Genomic DNA, 22,066 nt, shown 5'->3' with positions numbered 1-22,066 from the left:
CGTCTCCAATTTTGTGTTACCGAGAGTTTAGAGACAGAGACCGTCAGTCAATGACGTCGGGGCCACACCCACGGGGATGCATCACTGTCGGGCCAATCAGCTTGCAGTGACTGTCGCGACCGGAAAATCATGGACCCGAGGGGCGGCACTATTGACTGGAAAGGGGTTAGTGCCATCAAAGGCCTCTCCGCCTTCTGTCGGGAGACCATCCGTGATCGGTTGCGCGCAAACCATCATCACCTACTGGATCTGCTGCTTGCTGGCTCTTCACCTCTTTCTTCGCTTTCTTATTCTTCCCTCTATCCCGGATCCTACTTATCGCTCCTGCTGATCGTCTTTTCGTGGCTTCCTGCGTCTTCTTACCCCTCTGCTATTGGCAGAATCTCTAGCACAGTTATGTCGCTGTGAAATCCAGCTCGAGGAAGAGATACCCCAAGCCGTGTGTAGAGGAACCACCGTGCGAGACCCTCATCCGCAGGCTCACTACCTTCTTTCACCTTTGCCCTGCAGTTGCCTAGTGCTCTGAGCAGGTATCAGTACTGTCAACATTCTATTCATGTGCCACTGACCATGAACTCTTCTGGCAATGATAACTGGCACCCCGGTGGCCCGCCAGCGCACCCGGGGATGGATCAGATGAACCAAGGACCTCGTCCTCTGGGCTCCTTCAGGTATGTCACTACTGTCTCTAGCCACTTTTGCGTCTTTGTCGACAGCGATGACTGACTGGTGTCTCTGTCGCGATCTAGCCAAAACCCACCGCCTCAGCAAGGCCCGTCTTCGCAGCCCACGGGGCCGGTTCTCCCCCCTCCAGCTGGTTAGGATTTTCACCTCCCTCCTGATTTGTCTCGCGATATGGCTTACAGAGCGTTTTTTGGACGTTTGGCTGACCCCTGCGCTGCTGTTAGGTCCTTACCACCCTGCGAATCAACCTGGCGGACACTCTCTTCCCGGCCTGGCGGAGCTGAGCCAGGGCCATGCTGGTCCGCATCAGCCTCCCGCTTACGGCCAACACCCTGCGGCTCCTGGTCATAATGCTGGTCACTCGCTCCCGGGTATCGGGCAAGCCATGCAACATCCCTCCCCCCAGTCCATCAACCGGGAACGCGAGCGAGACTCTAGAGAACGCGAGCTGATTGAGAGACAGCGCCAGGAGGAGATGGCCCACAGAGAGCGCGAGCAGCGCGAACGCGAACAGATTGAGAGACAGCAGCTGGAGCGACAACGTGAACAGCAGCACCACCCGGTCCAGAGCCACACAGGGTCTATCCCTATCCATCAGCCGGTGGCCTCGAAAGTGCCAAACTCCATTCACGGCCCCAATGGTCTGCTGTCAAATCTTGGGTCTAACCCGTCAAATGGCCCGCAAGGTTCGATGCCTACGCCGGGAGGGCCTGGTGGCATCTACGGCCCACAGATGCAGCATGGTGAAGGTACACCCAGGTCATACATGCAACATCCAGGTGGACCGCCCGGCCAACCCATGATGGGATTCAATGGCTCTGGCCCTCAGATTCCAGGCAATGTGGCGGCACTTGCCCAGGGCCAGCAGCCAATCCTGAACGTGAGTTACAGCACGCCGCGTGGATCAGTGCTCCACATCACGAAGCCGTGGCTTACGATTCCGTCACAGGATGCACTTAGTTATCTAGATCAGGTGAAGGTTCGCTTTGTCGACCAACCTGATGTGTACAACCGATTCTTAGATATCATGAAAGACTTCAAGAGCCAAGCGTGAGCGTTATACCGCCGCGGGAATCGTGCCTGACTAACTTGACAGCAGGATCGATACGCCCGGAGTCATCCAACGCGTCTCTACTCTTTTCAATGGACACCCCGCTCTCATCCAAGGGTTCAACACGTTCTTGCCTCCTGGATATCGGATCGAGTGTGGCACAGAGGACAACCCAGACGCGATTCGAGTGACCACGCCCTCGGGTACCAATACCTTGAGTATGCCCCGTGCTAGACACTCTCTGGATTCTTCTGGCGAGCTTGGTCCATCTGGTGGCATGGGCCCTCACGGACGCGCTGAATACTATGACCAGTCTCGACCTGGGTGGCAACAGCCCCAGCCTCAGCAGCAGCAGCAGCAGGGCAATCTTCCAGGATCATACTCTCCTGGGTCCCGCATGATGGGTCCTGGCATGTTTGGACAGCAAGGTGGTCAGGGTCAAGCTCAAGAGCATCACTTTGAATACCCAACCCAGCAAGAGCAACAAGCAGCAGCTGGAGCTGCCGCTATGGCTCATCAGCAGGATCAGCGAGGGGTTTCCCAGCTTCAAGGTGCTGCCTCTGCTGCTTCTGCGGGTCTCACGCGTCCGTCTTTGTTGCAGGTGTCAGCAGCGTCTCAACAGGGACCTAGTCTGACCCAGCCTATGAACAATTTGGCGGGCGTCGGCACCGGCATGCTGCAAGGCTCACAGGATTTGACCAAGCGTGGACCGGTGGAGTTCAACCATGCCATTAGTTATGTCAACAAGATAAAGGTGAGTACTAAACAAGCTATCCGTTATCTAGTTGCTAAGTCAGCTGACATTAAACTTCTGGATAGAACCGCTTTGCAAGTGCCCCTGAGATCTACAAGCAGTTCCTCGAAATACTACAGACCTATCAGCGGGAATCCAAGCCAATCGGGGATGTGTATGCCCAAGTTACCCAGCTCTTTAACACGGCTCCCGATTTGTTGGAAGACTTCAAGCAATTTCTTCCTGAATCTGCAGCGCATGCAAAGCAGCAGGCCGCAGCTCGTCAGGCCGAGGAAGCAGCTCCCATGAGCAATGTTCGCGGCGAGCCGAGCTATCCCAACGCCAATGCTCTTCCTTCTCAGACTCCGAACCGCGACGTCAAGATGCCCCCATTGGGCCAGTTCAATGTCAAGGACTCTGCGAAGGATGGCAAGAAACGTCGGAATGGGCCAGGCGCCCCATCTTCCATGGGCTCTTCAATGTCTGGTCCTTCGGCTGCGGATGCGGCACGCATGGGAGATATGCAGGCTAGGAACCCAGCTCTCCAAGCTGGTAATGCCAACAAGAGGGCTAAAGTTCATCATACGAAGCCTTCCCAGGCAGAAGTTCCTGCTGTTTCTCCCACCCTCGTACCTGCTTTGCCAGAACCAATTCAGCCGACTTTTTCCCTGACCCCTACTCAGGAAGAATTTGCTTTCTTTGACCGTGTCAAGAAGTACATCGGCAACAAGCAGACATTCAGCGAGTTCCTGAAGCTTTGCAATCTGTACTCCACCGACCTCATCGATAGGCATGTGCTTGTGAAAAGGGCGGCTAGTTACATTGGCTCCAACCCGGAGCTGATGGCTTGGTTCAAGCGCTTCATGCATGTCGACGAGCCAGAAGACAAGATCATTGATGTCAAAGCGAAACAAGACTCTGGACTTGTTAATTTGTCTCATTGCCGGTCCCTCGGGCCCAGCTATCGTCTGTTACCGAAGCGTGAGCGCCAGAAGCCTTGCAGTGGCCGTGATCAGCTGTGCTACAGTGTGCTTAATGATGAGTGGGCTTCTCATCCCACGTGGGCGTCGGAAGATTCTGGATTCGTTGCCCACCGTAAGAACCAGTTTGAAGACGCCCTGCATCGCATTGAAGAGGACAGGCATGACTATGACCACCATATTGAGGCGTGCACGCGGACGATTCAGCTTATCGAGCCGATTGTGCAGCAATTCCTCGTTATGTCGGAAGCCGAGTGCGCCGCGTTCAAGCTTCCGCCTGGCCTCGGCGGACAGAGCGAAGCCATCTACCAGCGGGTGATCAAAAAGATCTACGACAGACAACGCGGGGAGAAGATCATCAAGGAGATGTTCGAGCGACCAACCCATGTTCTGCCCATCGTTCTTTTCCGTCTTAAGCAGAAGTGTGAAGAGTGGAAAGCGAGTCAGGTAAGACATAAGCCAGATTATTTGTTATTTTGTGGATACTGACCTTGGCAATAGCGTGAATGGGATAAAATATGGCGTGAGCAGATGCAGAAGGCATACTGGCGTAGTTTGGATCACCAGGCGATTGCCAGCAAACAAGTTGACAAGAAGCTGTTCGTGGCGAAGCATATCCATACTGAAATCCAGAACAAGTTTGAGGAGAGCCGGAATCTGCGCAAGAGTGGGTATCAAACCGTCAAGCATCAGTTCGAGTTCACCTTTGATGATCCGGCTGTCATCATTGATGCCACGCATCTGCTACTTACTTTCATCGACCGTAACTCTGCTGGGTTTGGCGCCGACCCACAGAAGGTGATGACCTTCATCAAGGACTTTGTTCCCGTGTTCTTTGGCATGGACCGTGACACTTTCCACGTGTACATGAATGAACTCTCGAATGGCGCATCCCCGATAGATGAAGGTGACGATGAGAGTCTGGCCGCCGAGGAGTCTTCAACGCCGCGCAGTCGGAAGGGCATCAATGGCAAGAAGATCGACCTTCTCCGCGATGTTCTTGAGCGTCGTAGCGAGAAGGTACGCCGTGGTGACAAGGAAGGCAGTACGCCAGCCAGCCGCGATGGCACGCCAGATGCTGTTCTGGTCCCGTCGACTCCGATTCCCGATCCGACAGAGCCATTTGATGTGGCCGAGCTGAAGTGGATGGAGCACCCCGGGCAGGGGAACTTCAACCAACAGCGGGAGTACAACCTGAACGAGACGTATGAGAAGAAGACCCACCACTTGTACGCCAACCTCAATATCTACTGCTTCTTCCGCACATTCGAGGTCCTTTACTCGCGGCTGCTGCGCATCAAGCTGCATGAAAAGGATGCTCATGATGATGTCCGTCGTGCGCTAGTGAGCAAACCAGCGCAAGAGCTCAACCTTATTGACAAGTACCCTACGGAGTTCTTCTACGACTGTGACCCCAAGGCGAACCTGTACCAGCAGATCGTGCGCATGTGCGAAGAGGTCATCAAAGGGGATATGGAGCCTTCTCACCTGGAAGAGACGCTTCGTCGCTATTACCTGCGGAGCGGATATCAATTGTACAACTTGGAGAAGATGTTTGCAGGGATATCCAAGTTTGCCGGGGCGATCTTCAACGGGGATTCGAAAGACCGCAGCTCGGATATTATGAACCTCTTCTTCAAGGAGCGGGACAAGGAGGAGACCACGCACAACCAGGAGATTCAGTACCGCAAGCAAGTGGAACGGTTGGTCAAGGACGGTGACATTTATCGCATTACCTACGTAAGTATTTTCTATCTTGGGCTATTTAAACTGCTATCTAACACGAGTTGCCTTAGAACCCTACCACCAAGAAGACGACGCTGCAGCTGTTGACACCCGAGGATGCAACGTTGGAGAATGAGGAGCTGAGCCAAGAGGCGCGCTGGTCCTACTACGTCTCTGCGTACACGATGCGGGATCCGACCGAGGGTGTGCCGTTCTCCCAGATGCGCATGCCTTTCCTGAAGCGCAACCTGCCGGCCAAGCTGGAGCAGGAGGAGGAGTACAACCGCTACTACCGCCCGCTGGTGCACCAGGACGGGTTGATCATCCGCATCTGTGCCAACAGCTATCACATTCTGTACGAGCCCGGCAGCTACGACTGGTGGTGGCGGCCGACGGCGCCGGCCGAGGAAGCGGCCGAGGAGGTAGCCAAGGAGGAGGCGGCCGTGAAGGAGCGACGCCGGGATCGGTTTACGGAGAAGTTTGTCAATAACCCGCACTGGGCGCATGGCCTCAGCAAGGATCAAGTGGACGAATCGAACCAGCGATTCCGGTCCTGGATCAAGGGCTCTGACGGGGAGGCTGCTGCTGCTGCTGCTCCGGCGGAAGGCACCGAAACCGAGTCGAAGAACGACAAGGAAGATACGGAGATGGCTGATGTCGAGCAGTCTGCGGTGGAGTCGAAAGAGCAATGAACAGTGCTTTTCGCATAGAACAGCGCATGTCTGCAGCGTGCGGCCCAGTCAGCTTCTGCGGGAGATAGCTTGGACCCGCGGGCCTCCACACTGCACCATGTGTATGACGAATACAGGGGACTTCCTCTCTACATAAACGGTACATAGTGTCTCTACGGTTGCACGAATGGGAATATTTCTGCTTGTTGGAAAAACGAATCCGTCTGGTGGGATAGCGAGGAGAAGCGACCGGTCTGGGGGTGGACTGGAGCGCGCCTTGCGACCGGCAGGGGGAGAATTGTCTGGCGTGGGGTCGGGGGGATTGTGATTCTGGGACGGGGTCAACTTTGGGATGTTTTCTTTTTCTTTATTCCTCCTATTTATTTTTTTCTTTTCTCTTTTTTTGTGCTGCGATTTCAAATTCTTCTTCACTGTGTATGTGTAACTAGGACTATGGGAGTTGTTGATCAACCGATATTGAATGAATCGATTTGGATTGAAGTGGAGTGGAGTGAGTCTAGACTATTAGAGTATTGATTTAGGCGTTAGTAATGGGCGGAAGCTTGCTGGAAGCAGACGAGCAGAGAGACAGCAGAAACAGTAGTACAGAGTAGCACCGATCAGATCAGCTTAGCTTCCGTGTGGCCGAACAGCAGATAACCGATACGGGCCGAGACTAGTCCGTCGGCGCTTTTCTGGACGAATCTCGGTGCTGTCTGCTTTTTTAGCAATTGAAGCACATTCATCGCATTGGAATTGAGTGAGATAGATATAATCGATATTGGATCATTCGCGCTTGTCAATAGAATCATCATTTCCCCAGGGAGAACAAGTCACGGTTGAGTTCAAGGTGACGTGGGCGAGGCAACGCTGGACGAGGCAGAACTATGTTTGGCCGAGAGTTTGCCGGCGTGACGTCAGCATGAATGGACAGGAAACCCTTGAAGATGCAGACACCAAGAGGAAAAATTCAGTAGAAACCCACCTTTCACTGAGACAAGACACTGTCAGACCCATTCATCGCACTGTAGAAGAGTCTGCGACTCAGTTCCAGCACCATTGACCCTCCCTGCCCCAGAGGGAGGTGGTCCAGCAGCTGGCAAGACCTTAAATACATCCAGCTGGATGCAGGCTGTCTAGACTACTCCGACCTTCAGCATCGGAGTAATATACACCCTCCTGCATGCCCTTCCTGCAGCACTGGTCGATCGACAGCCACTCAGCAGCCGGCTATCCCCAGCGATCCCCCATAGTCCATGCCGGGATCCATATAGTAGTCGCTCCTTAGCTCCTTATCCCCGAAGACGCGCTGCTCCTCGCCTTCGTCTAGACCGGGGTAGTGGAACGTGGCGGGGGTTCCGTACCGTATTTCTACCTCTCCGTCACCCTCGTCTGCTTTCGTCTGCTTTCTTTCCCCAGTTCTTTTCCCTCTCTCTCTTAATCTTCCTTTCATCCCTCTTTCTCTCCTCTCCTCTCCACTCCTCATCTCTTCAACCTCTCCCTCTCCCCCTCTCTATCTCTCCTGGACAACTAGTCCTTCCCTCCTCATCTCCCTCCCTCCCTCACAATGTCTGCTTCTGCCCTCTTAAGAAGCCGTGTTCGCCGGCCTTCCTATCTCAACCGGTTGGCCAAGGCTGAAGATCTCATCGACCTCTTCCCCAATGGATCGTATATCGGCTGGTCCGGATTCACGGGAGTTGGTTATCCCAAGTAGGTTGCGCCCGTTGTCCCCGCGTGGCAGCCACAGAGGCTAATCCAGATTGTTCCCGGTTTTCAGGAAAGTTCCGACGGCGCTGGCCGACCACGTTGAGAAGAACAAGTTGGAAGGAAAGCTAAAGTACACCCTGTTCGTCGGCGCCTCTTCCGGCGCGGAAACAGAGAACCGCTGGGCTCAATTGAACATGATCGACCGTCGGAGTCCTCACCAGGTCGGCAAGGAGATTGCCAAGGGTATCAACAATGGTCAGATTAACTTTTTCGACAAGCATCTGAGCATGTTTCCGTCGGATTTGGTTTATGTAAGTTGTCATCGGATGCTGCTGGGATGCTTCTGTGGATAGCGACTAATGGTGTTGGTAGGGTTGGTACACAATGAACAAGCCCAAGAACCGCTTGGATGTCGCGGTTATTGAGGCATCCGCCATCACGGAGGACGGTGGCATCATCCCCGGTGCTTCCGTCGGTGCCTCTCCGGAGCTGATCCAGATGGCCGATAAGATTATCATTGAAGTCAACACGGCTAGCCCGTCGTTCGAGGGTCTGCATGATATCGTCATGTCGGACAAGCCGCCCATGCGCAAGCCCTACCTGATCATGCAGCCCGAGGACCGTATCGGTACTCCCCACATCCCGGTTGACCCTGAGAAGGTCGTGGCCATTGTGGAGTCCGACTACCCCGATCAGACTCAGCCCAACGCCCCCGAGGATGAGGGTTCCCAGGCCATTGCCACAAACCTGATTGAGTTCTTGAAGCACGAGGTCAAGCACGGCCGTCTGCCTGAGAACCTGCTGCCCATCCAGTCCGGCATTGGAAACATTGCCAACGCGGTCATTGGCGGTCTGAGCAAGGGTGGTGCCGACTTCACCAACCTCAAGGTGTGGACGGAGGTGCTCCAGGATTCCTTCCTGGACCTGTTTGACAGTGGCAACCTGGACTTTGCCACGGCCACTTCCATCCGCTTCTCCCCTGAGGGCTTCAAGCGCTTCTACGACAACTGGGAGCGCTACGCCGGTAAGCTGCTCCTGCGCCCGCAGCAGGTGTCCAACTCGCCCGAGATCATCCGTCGCCTGGGCTGCATCGGCATGAACACTCCGGTCGAGGTTGATATCTATGCCCACGCCAACAGCACCTGTGTCATGGGCTCTCGCATGCTTAACGGACTGGGTGGATCGGCCGACTTCCTGCGCAGCTCCAAGTACAGTATCATGCACACTCCTAGTACCCGGCCCAGCAAGGTCGACCCCACCGGTGTCAGCTGCATTGTTCCCATGTGTACCCACGTTGACCAGACCGAGCACGATCTGGACGTGGTTGTTACTGAACAGGTAAATACCCTGCTCGCTGCAATTTCTTAATATCCATACTAATAACTGATGTAGGGTCTCGCCGACGTGCGTGGTCTTGCTCCTCGTGAGCGTGCCCGGGTGATCATCGACAAGTGCTCTCACCCCGACTACAAGCCCATCCTGCAGGACTACATGGACCGGGCGGAGTTTGAGTGCCTGAAGAAGGGTATGGGTCATGAGCCTCACCTGCTGTTCCAGGCATTCAAGATGCACCAGAACTTGCAGGAGAAGGGCACGATGAAGATTACCAGCTGGGAGTAGACAGGAGGGTAGAGATATGAGTTATGTACAGAGGGGTGTTTATCATACGGTATCTATTTCTGCTGGCTTGGAGTAGAGTGTACAGTTCAAAATATTTACGGTTATTCGATAGCTGAATAATAAGGGAGATTCAAAGCAGGTGCCCGTATATTCAATACCGATGTCCCATTTACCTGCAAAATGGGTACATTTGAATACTGAAATCACTGAGTATGGCTAGTTATACACTATATTTGAGATAGCCAACTGCCCTATACCAGATTATCCCTGAGACACAGGAGGGTCTATATTACGATAACCAGATATGCCGTGATGCGGAGCATTTAAACACTATCAACAGTAGCCTTAACCCTCACCTGACTATTATCATCAAAGATATTGGCAGGCAGTGTCCACGTATTTTACCATCTATATAATCCCACTCAAGGTTATGAGTATGCTTGTCAGTAACTACCATGCTACAAACGACTATAAACTGTCCAGACTATAATATAGGAACATCATATCAGCCACTCAACATTTGCAACTGTATTATGAAATATCCGACTACTCCTATACTCCACTCCAACTCCCTTCCTCGTACTGAGGGGATGCTACCTGAACAACTTGACATTACCAGTAATAATGTCCAATCTGACTCAAAGCCGTTACTAGTATAGAGTAGTGAGTCCTTTACACTGCACCAGTTATCATGTAGTAGCTGTCCTCGAAGACAGAACTATATGTCGATAGCGTATTTTTCACCCTAAGTAACTACTAGCACAGCATCGGACCTGTCAGACCATACCCCCTCCCCCAGCAAGCTGAATAGCAAGCACACCATCATACACAATTAATAATGCCAGCAATAATCTCCGACAGTCTTATCTCCGCCCGAACCCAACCTTAACCCCAGATCGGACTTAGCGGACATAACCAGAACCATGGATGGATGGTTCTATACCACACATATACTTACTCTTCCAGTGCCCATACTATATAACAGTATCACTACTATATAACCAGAACATCCCCTGCCGTCCTACATGATCACCAACCACCAACCAATCTAACCAAGTACTCTCAAGCAATAAACCCAGAACATTTACAAAACACATCTGCACAATGACCACCCCAACTCCAACCACAATGAACTTCATCTCCATCAACAAACTCACCAACACCCGCGTCCTCCTCATCGGAGGCACCTCCGGCATCGGCTTCGCCGTCGCCCGCGCCGCCCTCGAACACGGCGCCAGCATCATCCTATCCAGCTCCAAGTTAGAAAAAGTCCAGTCGGCCATATCCCGTCTCCAACAACTCTACCCGGACCCATCATTCACCTCGCGCATTACCGGGAGGGCATATGATCTCAGTGATCAATCTACCCTCGAGACAACTATCATCTCACTGCTGGACTACGCTACATCGCCTTCCATATTCCCCACTACCACAACCACAACCACCCACGGAAACAATGAAAAGGTACTCCTAAACCACATAATCTACACCTCCGGCACCCGCCCCTCCCGCATCCCTATCTCTCCCACCACCACCAACCTCACCCCACAACTCTACACGCAAAGCGAAACGCTCCGCGTCCTGGCGCCGCTCATGCTGGGCAAGCATGCAAAGTCTTACATGGTGGATGAACATACCTCGTCGATGACGTTTACCTCTGGGGTGTTGGCGTCGAAGCCCGTACCGGGGACGACGTTGGGTGCGATGGCGGGGAGTGCCCTGGGCGGGTTGGTGAGGGGGTTGGCGGTGGAGTTGGAGCCCATACGCGCGAATGTGGTGGCGCCGGGGGCGGTAGAGACGGAGATTTTTGATGAGTTGGGGGTGCAGGAGAAGGAGGCGGTTAAGGAGATGTTTAGAAGGGGGACGGTGTTGGGGAGGGTGGCCGAGGCGGGGGATGTGGCCGAGGCGTATGTTTGGTGTATGAAGGATGGGTTTGTGAGTGGGGAGTGGGTGGGGAGTGATGGGGGGGCGTTGCTTAAGTCTGCGATGTGATGTATGTAGATGTAGTATACTACTTGGTGATGATATGTAGGGATGGGATGTTACGGAGGTAGTTAATTGATATGCGCTGCTTTTTGACTTTATTTTATGTTTATAGTAGTATTGAAATAGGCAGTATTAGTATGTATCTAGTCAGTCTACTGTAAGAGTTCGTTGAACTACTCCATCAGATACATGAATAGTGCAGATGCATAGTATACCAAGTATATCATAACACACTTCAACTCAAATATAATCAATCTAACGCTAATAAACCCAAACACCAAACACAAACCAACCCATCATAACCATAACCCATACTCATACCCTCATCCATACCCTACTCAGTAGGAGGCTTATAGGACCCCCCAATAAACCTACCCCCAACACAACAACCCATTAGCAACCACACTCACTCACAAACCAACAACCAAATAACCCTAAAGGTGGGATGGATGGATGCATACCGACTCAACAAACCACCCAGAAACCCTTGACTTTCTGCATTACTGCGCTTCGCCCAGCCTGATTCCACGTTGTAGTTCTTGGTATCTTGGAGGCCGGCGAAGAGGCCGCGGCCTGCTGTGGGGTGCTGTATTATGATTCATTAGTATGGGTATGTGTAAGAGGGATATAGGGAGGTATGAGGATGGGGATAGGGATAGATAGTATACGCACATGCTTAGGACGATTCTTCACCCATAGATCAGCTCCAAAGTCGTTTTGGAGGCGAGCGGAGGATGATGTAGATTTCATGGTGTATAATACAGTGTCAATTGTTGAGGTGTGTTTGTTTGATAAATGTAGTGATTCTTCTGTGTCCTTGTAGACTTTATCAAGATGTGTGTATTGTATTGTTTGTGATTCAATTGAAAGCTTCATCTGGTTGCATCTACTATATATACTCATCACCACATCCCAAGCCCTACAGCAGTGGCAGTAAATAGTATACGGCATCAATCGGAACCCAACTACCCGCCCTAACAAAGAAACAAAATCACATCGCACCATACTCCTCTACAATAAGTCAGGCATCTCTTCATCCGAATCACCTCACCTCTTTCACCTCCCCCTCGGGGTGGTTGTAACCGGGGTAGAAGGCATCACGTGTGCAGTGCATGGGACTCGGATGATCCGAGCGATGGCATCCCATAGATATGGATGGCCAATTAGATATGCTCGATTTGTAGAATCCTTTCCTCGAAGGATGCAAATGTGGTTGTGGTTGGGTTGTGTAGTGGTTGGGGTGGGTGGCATGATCCCGGTGTATACTTAGTGTTGTATGATGTACTTCCGATGGGTGTGGTGAGATGTGGCGCAGCAGTGCAGTGTAGTGTAGTGGGTGGTACGATGTGGTTGATTTTGTGGACTACGTCAGTAAGTGAGTACTGAGGTTATTAGGTTTGGTTGTTGAGGGGTAAGGATAAGAATTTAGGGACATATATAAAGGCTTGGGTTTCTGTTTATTGGATTGTGTTGGTTGGGTTTTATTCTAAGGAGGGTGGATGGGACTGTGTAACTTGCGACCGGTCGGTCGGCTTCAGCCATGTGGTTTCTCAACCATGAGTTGAGGTACAGGGTACGGAGGACTGATGTAGGGGATGTCATTGACATTATTGCTGAGGAATTATAATTGTCCTGTCAGTCGTGTCAATTTGACTCTTACAGACTTACAGTAAGAATGTGAGGTTAGTTATGTGTGGGTGTCAAACTGACACATTCCTCGGATCGGTCAGCCCAACTCAACACCCACCACACATCCATCCTCTCTCTACTTAGGGTATCTCGTAGCTACACAACCACTCACCCAATACATCATCCTCTACTCATAAGCGAGCATCGGCAATATCCGAATCTTCCAGAATCCGTCAATCAGCACTACAATAATACGAGTCAATCGCCCCAACTATATACCTCCGTAGTAATAAGTATCAGGGTCCTCACCCCCAAATTCAGGGGTCAAATAGCTACACCATCATGTCTCACACCCCAACGCGACTATTGAAAATTAGCCCAAATTCATCCAAGACAACACACATTCTCCAAATTTCAGCTCAGCCTTCCCAAAATCAGCGCACTCAACGACTTTCGTTCTCGCTCTCTCTTTCTCTCTCTCAGATAGGCTCAAGCCAAGCCTGGTCAGGGGCAAATCGGTCCGCAGTGGAGGAGACTCTGCACTGACCGGTCGAGACCGGGCGGACGATGATCAATTTCTATTTTGTAGGGTTAATGGGTATTTCTGGGTAGTAGTTCGGTGTGTGTGTGTGTGTGTTTTTTATAATTTTATTTAATAGTCAATAGTTTGGATGTTCGTATCGTACTTATATAGTACGTATTAGATCTGATCTGATCTGGGGTAAGTCGAAGTGATGGGCAGAGTGGTCAGGGGGGTTGAGGCGTGAGCACGAGGGGTTGGGTTGACTTTGGCCGCCACTGACAGACCCTGACTCGTGTGGAAGATGGAAAAATTCATGACGGTTACTTGTGTGTCGACTCGAGGTGAAGCCAAGAAGGCCAGGCCTCGTTTCGGTTCTCGGCATTGCTGGAGTGCCAGTGAGAAACATCTCCACAGAGAAAACACTTACTAGGAAGTAGGAACACTCGAATGAAATGAATTGATCTGATCGGCGTGGGTTGCTAGGTTGGTGAAAGTGAAAGTCAAGTCAAGGTGACTCTAGATGGATCAGCGAGTAAAAAGATAGATAGTTAGCTAAGTGAATCCATGGATTTATTGACAATTATTGACTAGGAGATGATGCGGAGGGAGTGAACCTTGCGCCGGGTGATAAACTCAGTACAGTAAGTAGTGTTGGATATTCTGATTATATTATTACTATGGATAGATCTCAGTAAGCCGACAGCAATCTCCAGGGGCAATGGCAATGGAATGGTAACCGGATAGTAGCCGAACGGTGGCTGTCAGACTCAGAAGTTAACCGGGGCTGTTTCTATTCTTATGAATTCGCCTCTTTCTGCTTCAGCCTTCTGACTGCTGCTTTTGCCTCTCTGTGTATCTGCTTGTTTCATCCAGCCTTTCAGACCCCGTACCTGAAATAACGCTCTCCTATTAACCGTGCAGAGGCTGAGTCCAACCATGGGTCGGTCTCTGGGCCATCCATTATTGCGCCCGACTTTTGCTCATTTCTGGCTGTGTTGCCCTTTGGTCGCTAATCCGGGTTGCGGTGGGTCCCCGGAAATTAAGGTGCTTGCTTTCATCCAATGACATCCCGCAAAGTCAGACAGTGGAGGCAGCCACTGTACCCGATCGGGCAAAGCCACAACACCTCCAGGCTCAGTCCTGCAGGCGGGTGGATCCCTGACTTTCCAGTGTTCCTTGCAGCTGCACAAAGCAGCCTCTATTGCTGAATCTCATTTCACTTTGGGGTGTTGTGTGGTTGCCACTCTGCTAGATGGTTGTGACTGCTTTGAATATTGTTGTACACTAAACAAATTCCTTATGCTATACATACAGGAATACGGAATAACTACAAGTTTTAACGATGGATTGTTCCCTGTCATCAGGAGACAGATGTGATAGAGGGGTGCCTGCGTAGGAGTCCTCCGTCTGGCAATAGAGTTTTCCTTCCACCATCGGAAAATCTTAATCCAAATCATCCATCTCCGGGGTCAGTTTCTGTGTCGAGCAAGTCAGTAATGAGTAGACACGTCGTTTGACTCCTCTTCCACTCATCGATGGCCCATCGACCCAAAAAATAGTAGCCAGACCCTGAATGTCAGGATTGCAGCTAACGGTCACCGTCACCGCATTGGGGGAATGGAACAAAAGATATTCTGAAACCCCCAAGAAGGGAATGGACGACGTGCAAACTAATACTTTACTTGACTCCACCAGGCTATCCGAGCCGTGCGGACATCCAGTCCAATAGCGGCCAGTGGGTGCCTGGCATCCATCCATCCATCCACCAATCCATCCACTCCCGCCCCCTTTTGTTTGCTTGGGGGCTTTTTCCCTGCTGGGCCAGACTTGCCTCTTTTCCCTTTCCTTCTTCTTATTCTTCTTCTTCTTCTTTTTCCCTTCCCTCCCTCCCCTCTTTTTTTGTTTTTCCCTCTCGGGTTTGTTTTGCAGATCGTTTGTCTCTTTCTCCCTCTCAGAGAAAGATATCAAAAAGAGGCCGGCGTGCCCTTTTTCTCCCTCCCTCCCTCCCTCTCCCGCGTTCTCTTCTCACTCTGCAAACTTGACCACCGCTTCACTCTTTTAGCGGGCATTCATTGCGATTGAATTTGTTCCCGAACCCCCCTCATTGATTTCACCCTTACCGTCAAGATGAAGGGTGCTTTCCTTGCCACTGCGGCTGCCCTCGCCGGTACCGCTCTGGCTGATGGCGGCGCTCACATGCGTCGTCACGGTCACGACTCTTTCCACCAGCGTCGTGCCGTTCAGGCTGAGCCCGAGGAGTCTTGCGGCTGCACCACCGAGGTCATCACCGTCTGGGGAACCCCTACCCGTGAGTCAATCCTTATCCCCCGCATTCCAACATTCCAGTTGATGCGACTTGCGATGTGGACAATACACTGACTGACCATCACAGTCGTGCCCGCTGCGGTCCCTACCACTGTGACTTCCGACGTCGTCACCACCCTCCACTCCACCAGCTACACCACCGTCACCGTTGTCGCTACCCCCGGCGAGTCCACTGCCCCTGCTGAGGCTGCTACCACTGCCGAGGGTGCTGGTGCTACTGGCGGTGCTGCTGGCAACGCCTCCCCCAGCGAGTCTACCCCCGCTGCTGGTGGTGCCACCGGTGGTGCTGCCGGTGCTGCTTCTGGCACTTCCTCCACCCCCGAGGGTGTCGCTGCTACCGGTGCTGCTGGCGGCAATGTCGGCCAGGTCTCCTCCTCCACCCCTGTCGCTGCTGCTACCACCTCCAGCCAGGCTGTTGTCCCCACCCCGGAGACCACCACCTTCTCCTCCACTGGTGTCTACACTATCCCCGCGGCTACCGTGACCGTCTCTGACACCACTTCCGTTGTCGCTGGCACCACCACCTCCCTGGCTAGCGGTACCCAGACCTACGGTGGTGTCACCACCATCGTCGAGACCTCGACCACCGTCACCTGCCCCTATGCCACCGTCTCCCCCTCTGGCTCCACCGTTACCAGCATCATCCAGACCACCACCTACGTCTGCCCCGAGGCCGGTACCTACACCATTGCTCCCACCACCACCTACGTTCCCTCCAACACCGTTGTGACCTACCCCACCGTCTCCACGGTCACCCCCGGCACCTACACCCACAGCGCTATCACTGTGACCGCCACCGTCACTGACTACACCTACACTTGCCCCTTCGCCAACGCCAACGAGCCCACTAGCACCCCTGCTGCCGCTACCACTAGCGCTGTCGTGGTGACCACCCCGGCTCCTGCCACCACCACCGCTGCCGCTGTCACTTCCTCCGTTCAGTCTAGCACTGTGGCCAGCTCCAGCGCCGCCGCCAGCTCTGGCGTCAGCGCCAGCGGCAACAGCATGGGAATGACCTACACTCCCTACAGCAACTCCGGTGGTTGCAAGTCCAAGGCCACCGTCGAGTCGGACATTGAGACCATCGCCAACAAGGGCTTCACCCACATCCGTCTCTACTCCACTGACTGCAGCACCCTCGAATACGTTGGTTCCGCTGCCAGCAAGTACGGCCTCAAGCTGATCCTCGGTGTCTACATCTCCAGCACCGGCACCTCGGGTGCTCAGGACCAGGTCACCGCCATCACCGAGTGGGGTCAGTGGTCTATGGTCTCCCTCATTGTTGTCGGTAACGAGGCCATCTCCGACGGTTACACCACCGCCAGCGAGCTCGCCACCTTCATCTCCTCCTGCAAGTCCAGCTTCGAGGCTGCCGGCTACACTGGCCAGATCACCACCACTGAGCCTGTCGACATCTGGCAGGAGTACGGCAGCAGCACCCTGTGCTCTGTCGTTGACGTCCTCGGTGCCAACATCCACCCCTTCTTCAACTCCGAGACCACCGCCGCCGAGGCCGGAACCTTCGCCTCCACCGAGGTCGCCCTCCTGAAGAAGATCTGTACCAACATGGATGTCATCAACCTCGAGACCGGCTGGCCGAGCAAGGGTAACGCCAACGGTGCTGCCGTCCCCGGTACCACCGAGCAGGCCACCGCCATCAAGGGCATCCGCGAGTCCGTTGGAGAGCTGTCCGTCTTCTTCTCCTACGCCAACGACCTGTGGAAGGACCCCGGCGAGTACGACGTTGAGCAGTACTGGGGTTGCATTGAGCAGTTCTAAGCGAGTCCCGCTTGATTTGTCTATAGTTTCCTGAACAATTTTTTCTTTTGCTTCCGATCTGCTTGGAGTTGTTTATAATCCTGTATCTGTCGTCCCGGGTACATTCATCACGACAGGACTTGGCTTATCTTTCCCTTCTCCGTACAGTTGAAAGTTTCATATAGTAGATATAACCTTTGGTGTCTGTTTCCTTTCTTCATATACTCTTATCTATGTGTCTTGTGACCGGGTTTGCGTCTCTGCTTTTCTTTGTTGTATAGGCTAATCTTAACGGCTTACGAAGATACCTTGTAATATCTGTAGAGTGTATTCCTGCTAAACCGTTTTTTATACTAGGGATAGATGAAATCGGCCTAACACCGCAGCCTCTCCACCAACATAACAGACCAATAACCAGGTCTCCTTGAGGATAATCCAGTCTTTGACTAACCACTCTCAATACCCCATTATTCAAAGCCTAGTACCCCCCCCTCGTAAATAAAGTAACCCCAAATCCCACAAACCTACACTCTGAAGCATTGACTCTCTCGTCCTCTTCCATGAACCGAGGGGCGTATATACTATAAATTCTATCTTCTTAGTTTAAGATTGTTTAAATTGTCTTCCACAACATCATCCTCTTCTTCTTCTTCTTCTTTCTTACCATGATCCTTCCGGGTATAGGTTATAGCATTATAGCACATTGTGACACACTCCTTGATAGTAACTTCCTACTCACCAGCTACCTACCTACTACTTTCTAGAGAATCCCAACATCCTGAACAGCCTACCACACAACACTCGAGCCTTTGAAAGGTAGTATCAAATTCTAGAACCTCATAGTAGACTATAGACCATCAAACCCGAAGGGTCATAAAATAAAATGAAATCAAACGCATGACAGATCGTGGTTATATAAAGAGTAGGGAAAAAAAATAGAACAAAACGGCCCCTTGGTTGGAACTATGCCCCGACTGATATCTGCTCATACAAAAGAAAAACAGCAAGCGTCAATGCCACCAAACATCGTTAAAGTATATGGAAAGAGCTCATGGAACCCTTAATAGAATTCTGTATTCGGCGGGAGTCCCTCAGCCTGGTCATGCTCATCTCTCCGGATTCATTAATAGTTATTAGCATACTAAACAATTCATTCCAACTGTAGACAGCAAATGGATAAGCCATACTAGAGCTTCCGCCAATTCCTTCACAAGCGCAATTTCGTGATCACAGCGGGCCAGCCAGCTGTTCAGGTCCAAAGTCGGTGAAGGTTCGTTGGAACATCAACGTCAATCCAGACCAGCCTATCGGGGTTTTCATGGACAAGGAGAAGGTTTTTGGGGTAGATAGATGTCTTGATGGTGAACACCCGCTCTGTTGTATCTCATGCATTTCCTCAATGGCTGGCCTGGGGATAGAGCGCGTCCGAGTAGTTCACGCAGTTTTAAACTCTCTGCATCTGGGAAAATATTCTAGCAATATTGTTCTCGGCATTCGCTTGTTTTGGGCGAAAGATTGTAAAGCAGGCTGCCAGCTGGAATGCTGCAGGATCCATTCGATTGATGTAGCCCGTAGTATTTGGGCACGAAACCGCGTGCACGAACACCGGAAGTGAGAAGCTTCATTGCATACTTTTGTCCAGCCAGGTCTACCTCGAATATTGTAGATGAGTCAGAGAACGTAAGCTGCCTGATAATGTTGATATTGGAGGGGTCTATGTTCTTCAAGGGACCGCTTTTTGAGTGTATTGTTGTGCTGTGGGAAGTGGGTTTTCGAACAATAAGGTTGGAGCAGGTCAGAGAACAAATAGTGGACAAGTCTTGGTTGGAAATAGCGAGATTATGTAAATTGAGTACATGTAAGTTTGATAATTTCTATATCTGCTCTTCGGCGATCTTCTGGACAGCTGGAGGAAGGAGAATATGGTATCTAGGGATGCTTGCAGCCGAAGGAAATTCAACTGAACCCTGTAACCCAGCTGCCTGTTTCCCATCTATATCAGACTATAGTCAACATCAATTTGAATGTTTCACCTAACCTCCCCTTCTCTTCAAACAGTCTCCCTGCTCTCTTCCAGCCTATTACTCCTATCCATAGTCACAACCTGCCCATTATACACAAAGACTTCATCCCACCCAGCGGTTACTTTAGCCGTCGGTTGCAGAATCTCAGAGTCACCGCTCAACAGCTCCTGGAATTCGGGGTCGTTGACGATAGCCGCCATGGTCTCTGCGTTAGGGACGTACACCGAGATGATCACATCATGATCATCCAGCGTCCAGCCTCTTCCAAGCGCCCAAGGGATTTTCTCGGTGATGAGCTTCTTACTACTGCTGGGAGTGTGATACTGTTGTTTACCCAGATCAGCTAAAGCCAATAGATCCAAAGTGGACTTGATATGCTGCAAAAGGGGTCGAGGACTGACTTGTATCACTTTGAGAACACCATGACGAACTTGAATGGGTGCGGCGCGCGGTCCAAAGACTTGTGTCATGTATGTCTGTAGCTGGGCTTCTGTGATGCCTTCTTTCTTGTAGCGGAATGCCGTGAGTCGGAGGGCGGGTTGGCGTTCCATCTCTATGGTCAATGTAATTTCTCGTAGTTGATTGCGATGGAGATGGAGGGCAGACTGTTAACCTTGGAGAGTCTCAAATTGAAGGATATGGGCAATTGAGAAGCCGATGTAAGCTTATGGGTCGAGGATTGGGGGGCTTGAGACATGTTATTTCCTGAGTGGGGGCGAACCAAGGCATTGTGCTTACATGAGAGAGAGAAACGGTCTGAATGAACGAAATAATAAAGTAACGCCTGAGACATTTAGCCGACGTCAATGATACTAACTTGAAGCGAAGTAACACTTACTTTGTTGCTATGGTCGAGACTTGGGGATCCTAAGAGGCGTAAGCCGCGCTAGCAACTCGTCACAACCTAGTCATACATGCTAGTTTGGGGGCTGAAAAAGTAGACTGGCAAGTTCCCGTATCGCAAAGCCTTGAACGAGAGAATCTAATGCATGTTATGAACTCACACTCGTCAATCGAATAGTACATGTTCCGTCGATACGACACTACGGTTTACTGTTGTTCGAAGATATACCAGGGTCATATCCCCCACCTCCAATCCGGGTGAAGACAATCTTCAACCCTACCTCTTGCACTCTACCAAGTCTCGAACAATTTTTATCTGCTTCTACTGCACAATGGATCCATCATTATCCCACAGAGGGAATAAGAACCTGACGGATGTTCTTTCACGGTTTCCGCCCTACCTCCTAAATCCCAACTTCACATGGCACGGAATCGACTTGACCTTAGCGGAGAACCATGTAATTAGGAGCGAGATCCTCTCTATCTTAAAAACATGCATTGGCGAAGGGCTAAGCTCGCAGGTGAGGTCTATACCTAGATGGTAGCTCTAAATTCTGCAGCTAAATGCTAACCGATGGTTTGTTTCTACTAGCATCTCGACTGGCCCAAAGGCCTCTGCGGTTACCCACCATTACTGGATGCGCTTGCGACGACATTCAACCGCTACTTCGAACCATACACCCCAATTGAGACCAACCATCTGGCAGTCACACCCGGCACTTCCGCTGGACTGGATATCCTGCTGTACCAGTTGTGTGATCCGGAGGATGGTGTCCTAGTACCATGTCCGTACTGGAGTATGTCTCTTCCCCCCTCCCCCTCCAACACACACTTCCCCTTCAATCTAACCAACAAAACAAACCAGGCGGCTACGACACCTTCTTCGCCGTTCGGTCCCAAGTCCAGGTCATCGGTGTCGAAGTTACCGAACTAGAGGATTCATTCCACGACAGCACACTAGTCACTGCACTCGAAAAGCATTACAAGCAAGCTAAATGTCCCATCAAAGCTGTCGTTCTCTCCCATCCACACAATCCCCTTGGCCGACCATACCCTCCTCACGTCCTAAAGCGATGTATGAAATTCTGTCGAGACCACAACCTCCACCTCATCTCCGACGAGGTATTCGCCCTCAGCACATTCACCAGTCCCGATCTTCAGAACTGGTCTGCATTCAAATCCGTCCTAAGTATCGACCCCTCAACCGTCGGTCTTGACCCCTCACGCGTGCATGTTCTCTGGAGTATGAGCAAGGATCTAGCGGCTAGTGGGATTCGTCTGGTAAGACCTCTATTCACAGTCGACATAGCGCCAGGTTTGTGCTTTTGTTAACGAATCCGGTCCATCAGGGATGCATAGCAACCCGAAACAATCCCCTACGACGCACAGTTGGACTCGCCGGGGCTGTCCAAGTATCTGCGCTCTCCACAATCGGAGCAATAGCCATTCTGACATCTTCCCGTCTCCCGGACATACTAAAGCAGAATTGCATGGGGCTCGCCGTGGCATATGGTACCGTGACAGAAGCGTTTCGTCGTATTGGTATTACATACGTTCCAGGGACCGCGGCAGTATTCCTGATGGCTCGATTGGCTCCGCGAGCTCAGACGCGGGAGGATGAGCTAGCTGCATGTGGGAAATATCGTCAGGCTGGGGTTGCGGTCGTGCCGGGGTCAGCGTACCATATGCCGGGGAATTATCAGCATGGGTGGATGAGAGTCACGTTTGGGGTGGCGCCGGAGACGTTGGCTGAGGGGATTAGAAGGATTGAAGGGGTGTTTGGGGAATTGAGGTAGATTACTGGTTA

At 51.7% G+C, this 22,066-nt stretch overlaps 8 protein-coding genes across 8 annotated transcripts; 5 read left to right on the top strand and 3 right to left on the bottom strand.

Moving 5' to 3' along the window:
• The first annotated feature begins 480 nt into the window (after positions 1 to 480).
• On the top strand, positions 481 to 6,165 carry BO85DRAFT_49569 (transcriptional regulator SIN3). Its single transcript, XM_025663943.1, has 8 exons — positions 481 to 671; positions 750 to 817; positions 909 to 1,564; positions 1,634 to 1,734; positions 1,781 to 2,489; positions 2,555 to 3,895; positions 3,950 to 5,188; positions 5,245 to 6,165. The coding sequence occupies exons 1-8, from the start codon at positions 571 to 573 to the stop codon at positions 5,863 to 5,865; spliced, it is 4,836 nt and encodes a 1,611-aa protein (XP_025514347.1). The 5' UTR covers positions 481 to 570; the 3' UTR covers positions 5,866 to 6,165.
• Positions 6,166 to 7,158: 993 nt separating this feature from the next.
• coaT (acetyl-CoA hydrolase ACH1) lies at positions 7,159 to 9,483 on the top strand. Its single transcript, XM_025665186.1, has 4 exons — positions 7,159 to 7,554; positions 7,622 to 7,862; positions 7,924 to 8,889; positions 8,944 to 9,483. The coding sequence occupies exons 1-4, from the start codon at positions 7,412 to 7,414 to the stop codon at positions 9,169 to 9,171; spliced, it is 1,578 nt and encodes a 525-aa protein (XP_025514346.1). The 5' UTR covers positions 7,159 to 7,411; the 3' UTR covers positions 9,172 to 9,483.
• Positions 9,484 to 10,218: 735 nt separating this feature from the next.
• Positions 10,219 to 11,367, top strand: BO85DRAFT_497174 (oxidoreductase, short chain dehydrogenase/reductase family; the record flags this gene model as incomplete). Its single annotated transcript, XM_025663987.1, has 3 exons — positions 10,219 to 11,106; positions 11,204 to 11,221; positions 11,305 to 11,367. The coding sequence occupies exons 1-3, from the start codon at positions 10,276 to 10,278 to the stop codon at positions 11,365 to 11,367; spliced, it is 912 nt and encodes a 303-aa protein (XP_025514345.1). The 5' UTR covers positions 10,219 to 10,275.
• Positions 11,368 to 11,563: 196 nt separating this feature from the next.
• On the bottom strand, positions 11,564 to 11,907 carry BO85DRAFT_489218 (uncharacterized protein; the record flags this gene model as incomplete). Its single annotated transcript, XM_025663588.1, has 2 exons — positions 11,564 to 11,743; positions 11,830 to 11,907. 2 exons carry the CDS (start codon positions 11,905 to 11,907, stop codon positions 11,564 to 11,566), a joined length of 258 nt encoding a protein of 85 aa, XP_025514344.1.
• Positions 11,908 to 13,402: 1,495 nt separating this feature from the next.
• On the bottom strand, positions 13,403 to 13,944 carry BO85DRAFT_49543 (uncharacterized protein). The gene is made up of 2 exons (XM_025663922.1): positions 13,924 to 13,944; positions 13,403 to 13,825 (listed from the first exon to the last, which is right to left on the bottom strand). Exon 2 carries the CDS (start codon positions 13,713 to 13,715, stop codon positions 13,473 to 13,475), a length of 243 nt encoding a protein of 80 aa, XP_025514343.1. The 5' UTR covers positions 13,716 to 13,825; positions 13,924 to 13,944; the 3' UTR covers positions 13,403 to 13,472.
• A 1,256-nt stretch (positions 13,945 to 15,200) lies between these two features.
• Positions 15,201 to 17,698, top strand: btgE (putative cell wall glucanase (Scw11)). Its single transcript, XM_025657107.1, has 2 exons — positions 15,201 to 15,617; positions 15,702 to 17,698. Exons 1-2 carry the CDS (start codon positions 15,437 to 15,439, stop codon positions 17,411 to 17,413), a joined length of 1,893 nt encoding a protein of 630 aa, XP_025514342.1. The 5' UTR covers positions 15,201 to 15,436; the 3' UTR covers positions 17,414 to 17,698.
• Positions 17,699 to 19,442: 1,744 nt separating this feature from the next.
• BO85DRAFT_489216 (EthD domain-containing protein) lies at positions 19,443 to 19,967 on the bottom strand (the record flags this gene model as incomplete). Its single annotated transcript, XM_025663587.1, has 1 exon — positions 19,443 to 19,967. One exon carries the CDS (start codon positions 19,965 to 19,967, stop codon positions 19,443 to 19,445), a length of 525 nt encoding a protein of 174 aa, XP_025514341.1.
• A 624-nt stretch (positions 19,968 to 20,591) lies between these two features.
• On the top strand, positions 20,592 to 22,055 carry gliI (aminotransferase gliI; the record flags this gene model as incomplete). The annotated part of the gene is made up of 4 exons (XM_025662343.1): positions 20,592 to 20,780; positions 20,852 to 21,056; positions 21,125 to 21,540; positions 21,609 to 22,055. The coding sequence occupies 4 exons, from the start codon at positions 20,592 to 20,594 to the stop codon at positions 22,053 to 22,055; spliced, it is 1,257 nt and encodes a 418-aa protein (XP_025514340.1).
• Positions 22,056 to 22,066: the final 11 nt, after the last annotated feature.

Source organism: Aspergillus piperis (genome assembly GCF_003184755.1).
Source record: "Aspergillus piperis CBS 112811 unplaced genomic scaffold BO85scaffold_12, whole genome shotgun sequence".
Lineage (NCBI taxonomy): Eukaryota > Fungi > Ascomycota > Eurotiomycetes > Eurotiales > Aspergillaceae > Aspergillus > Aspergillus piperis.
The sequence above is the reverse complement of the archived record's forward strand: the minus strand, read 5'-3'. Positions and strand labels throughout refer to the sequence as shown.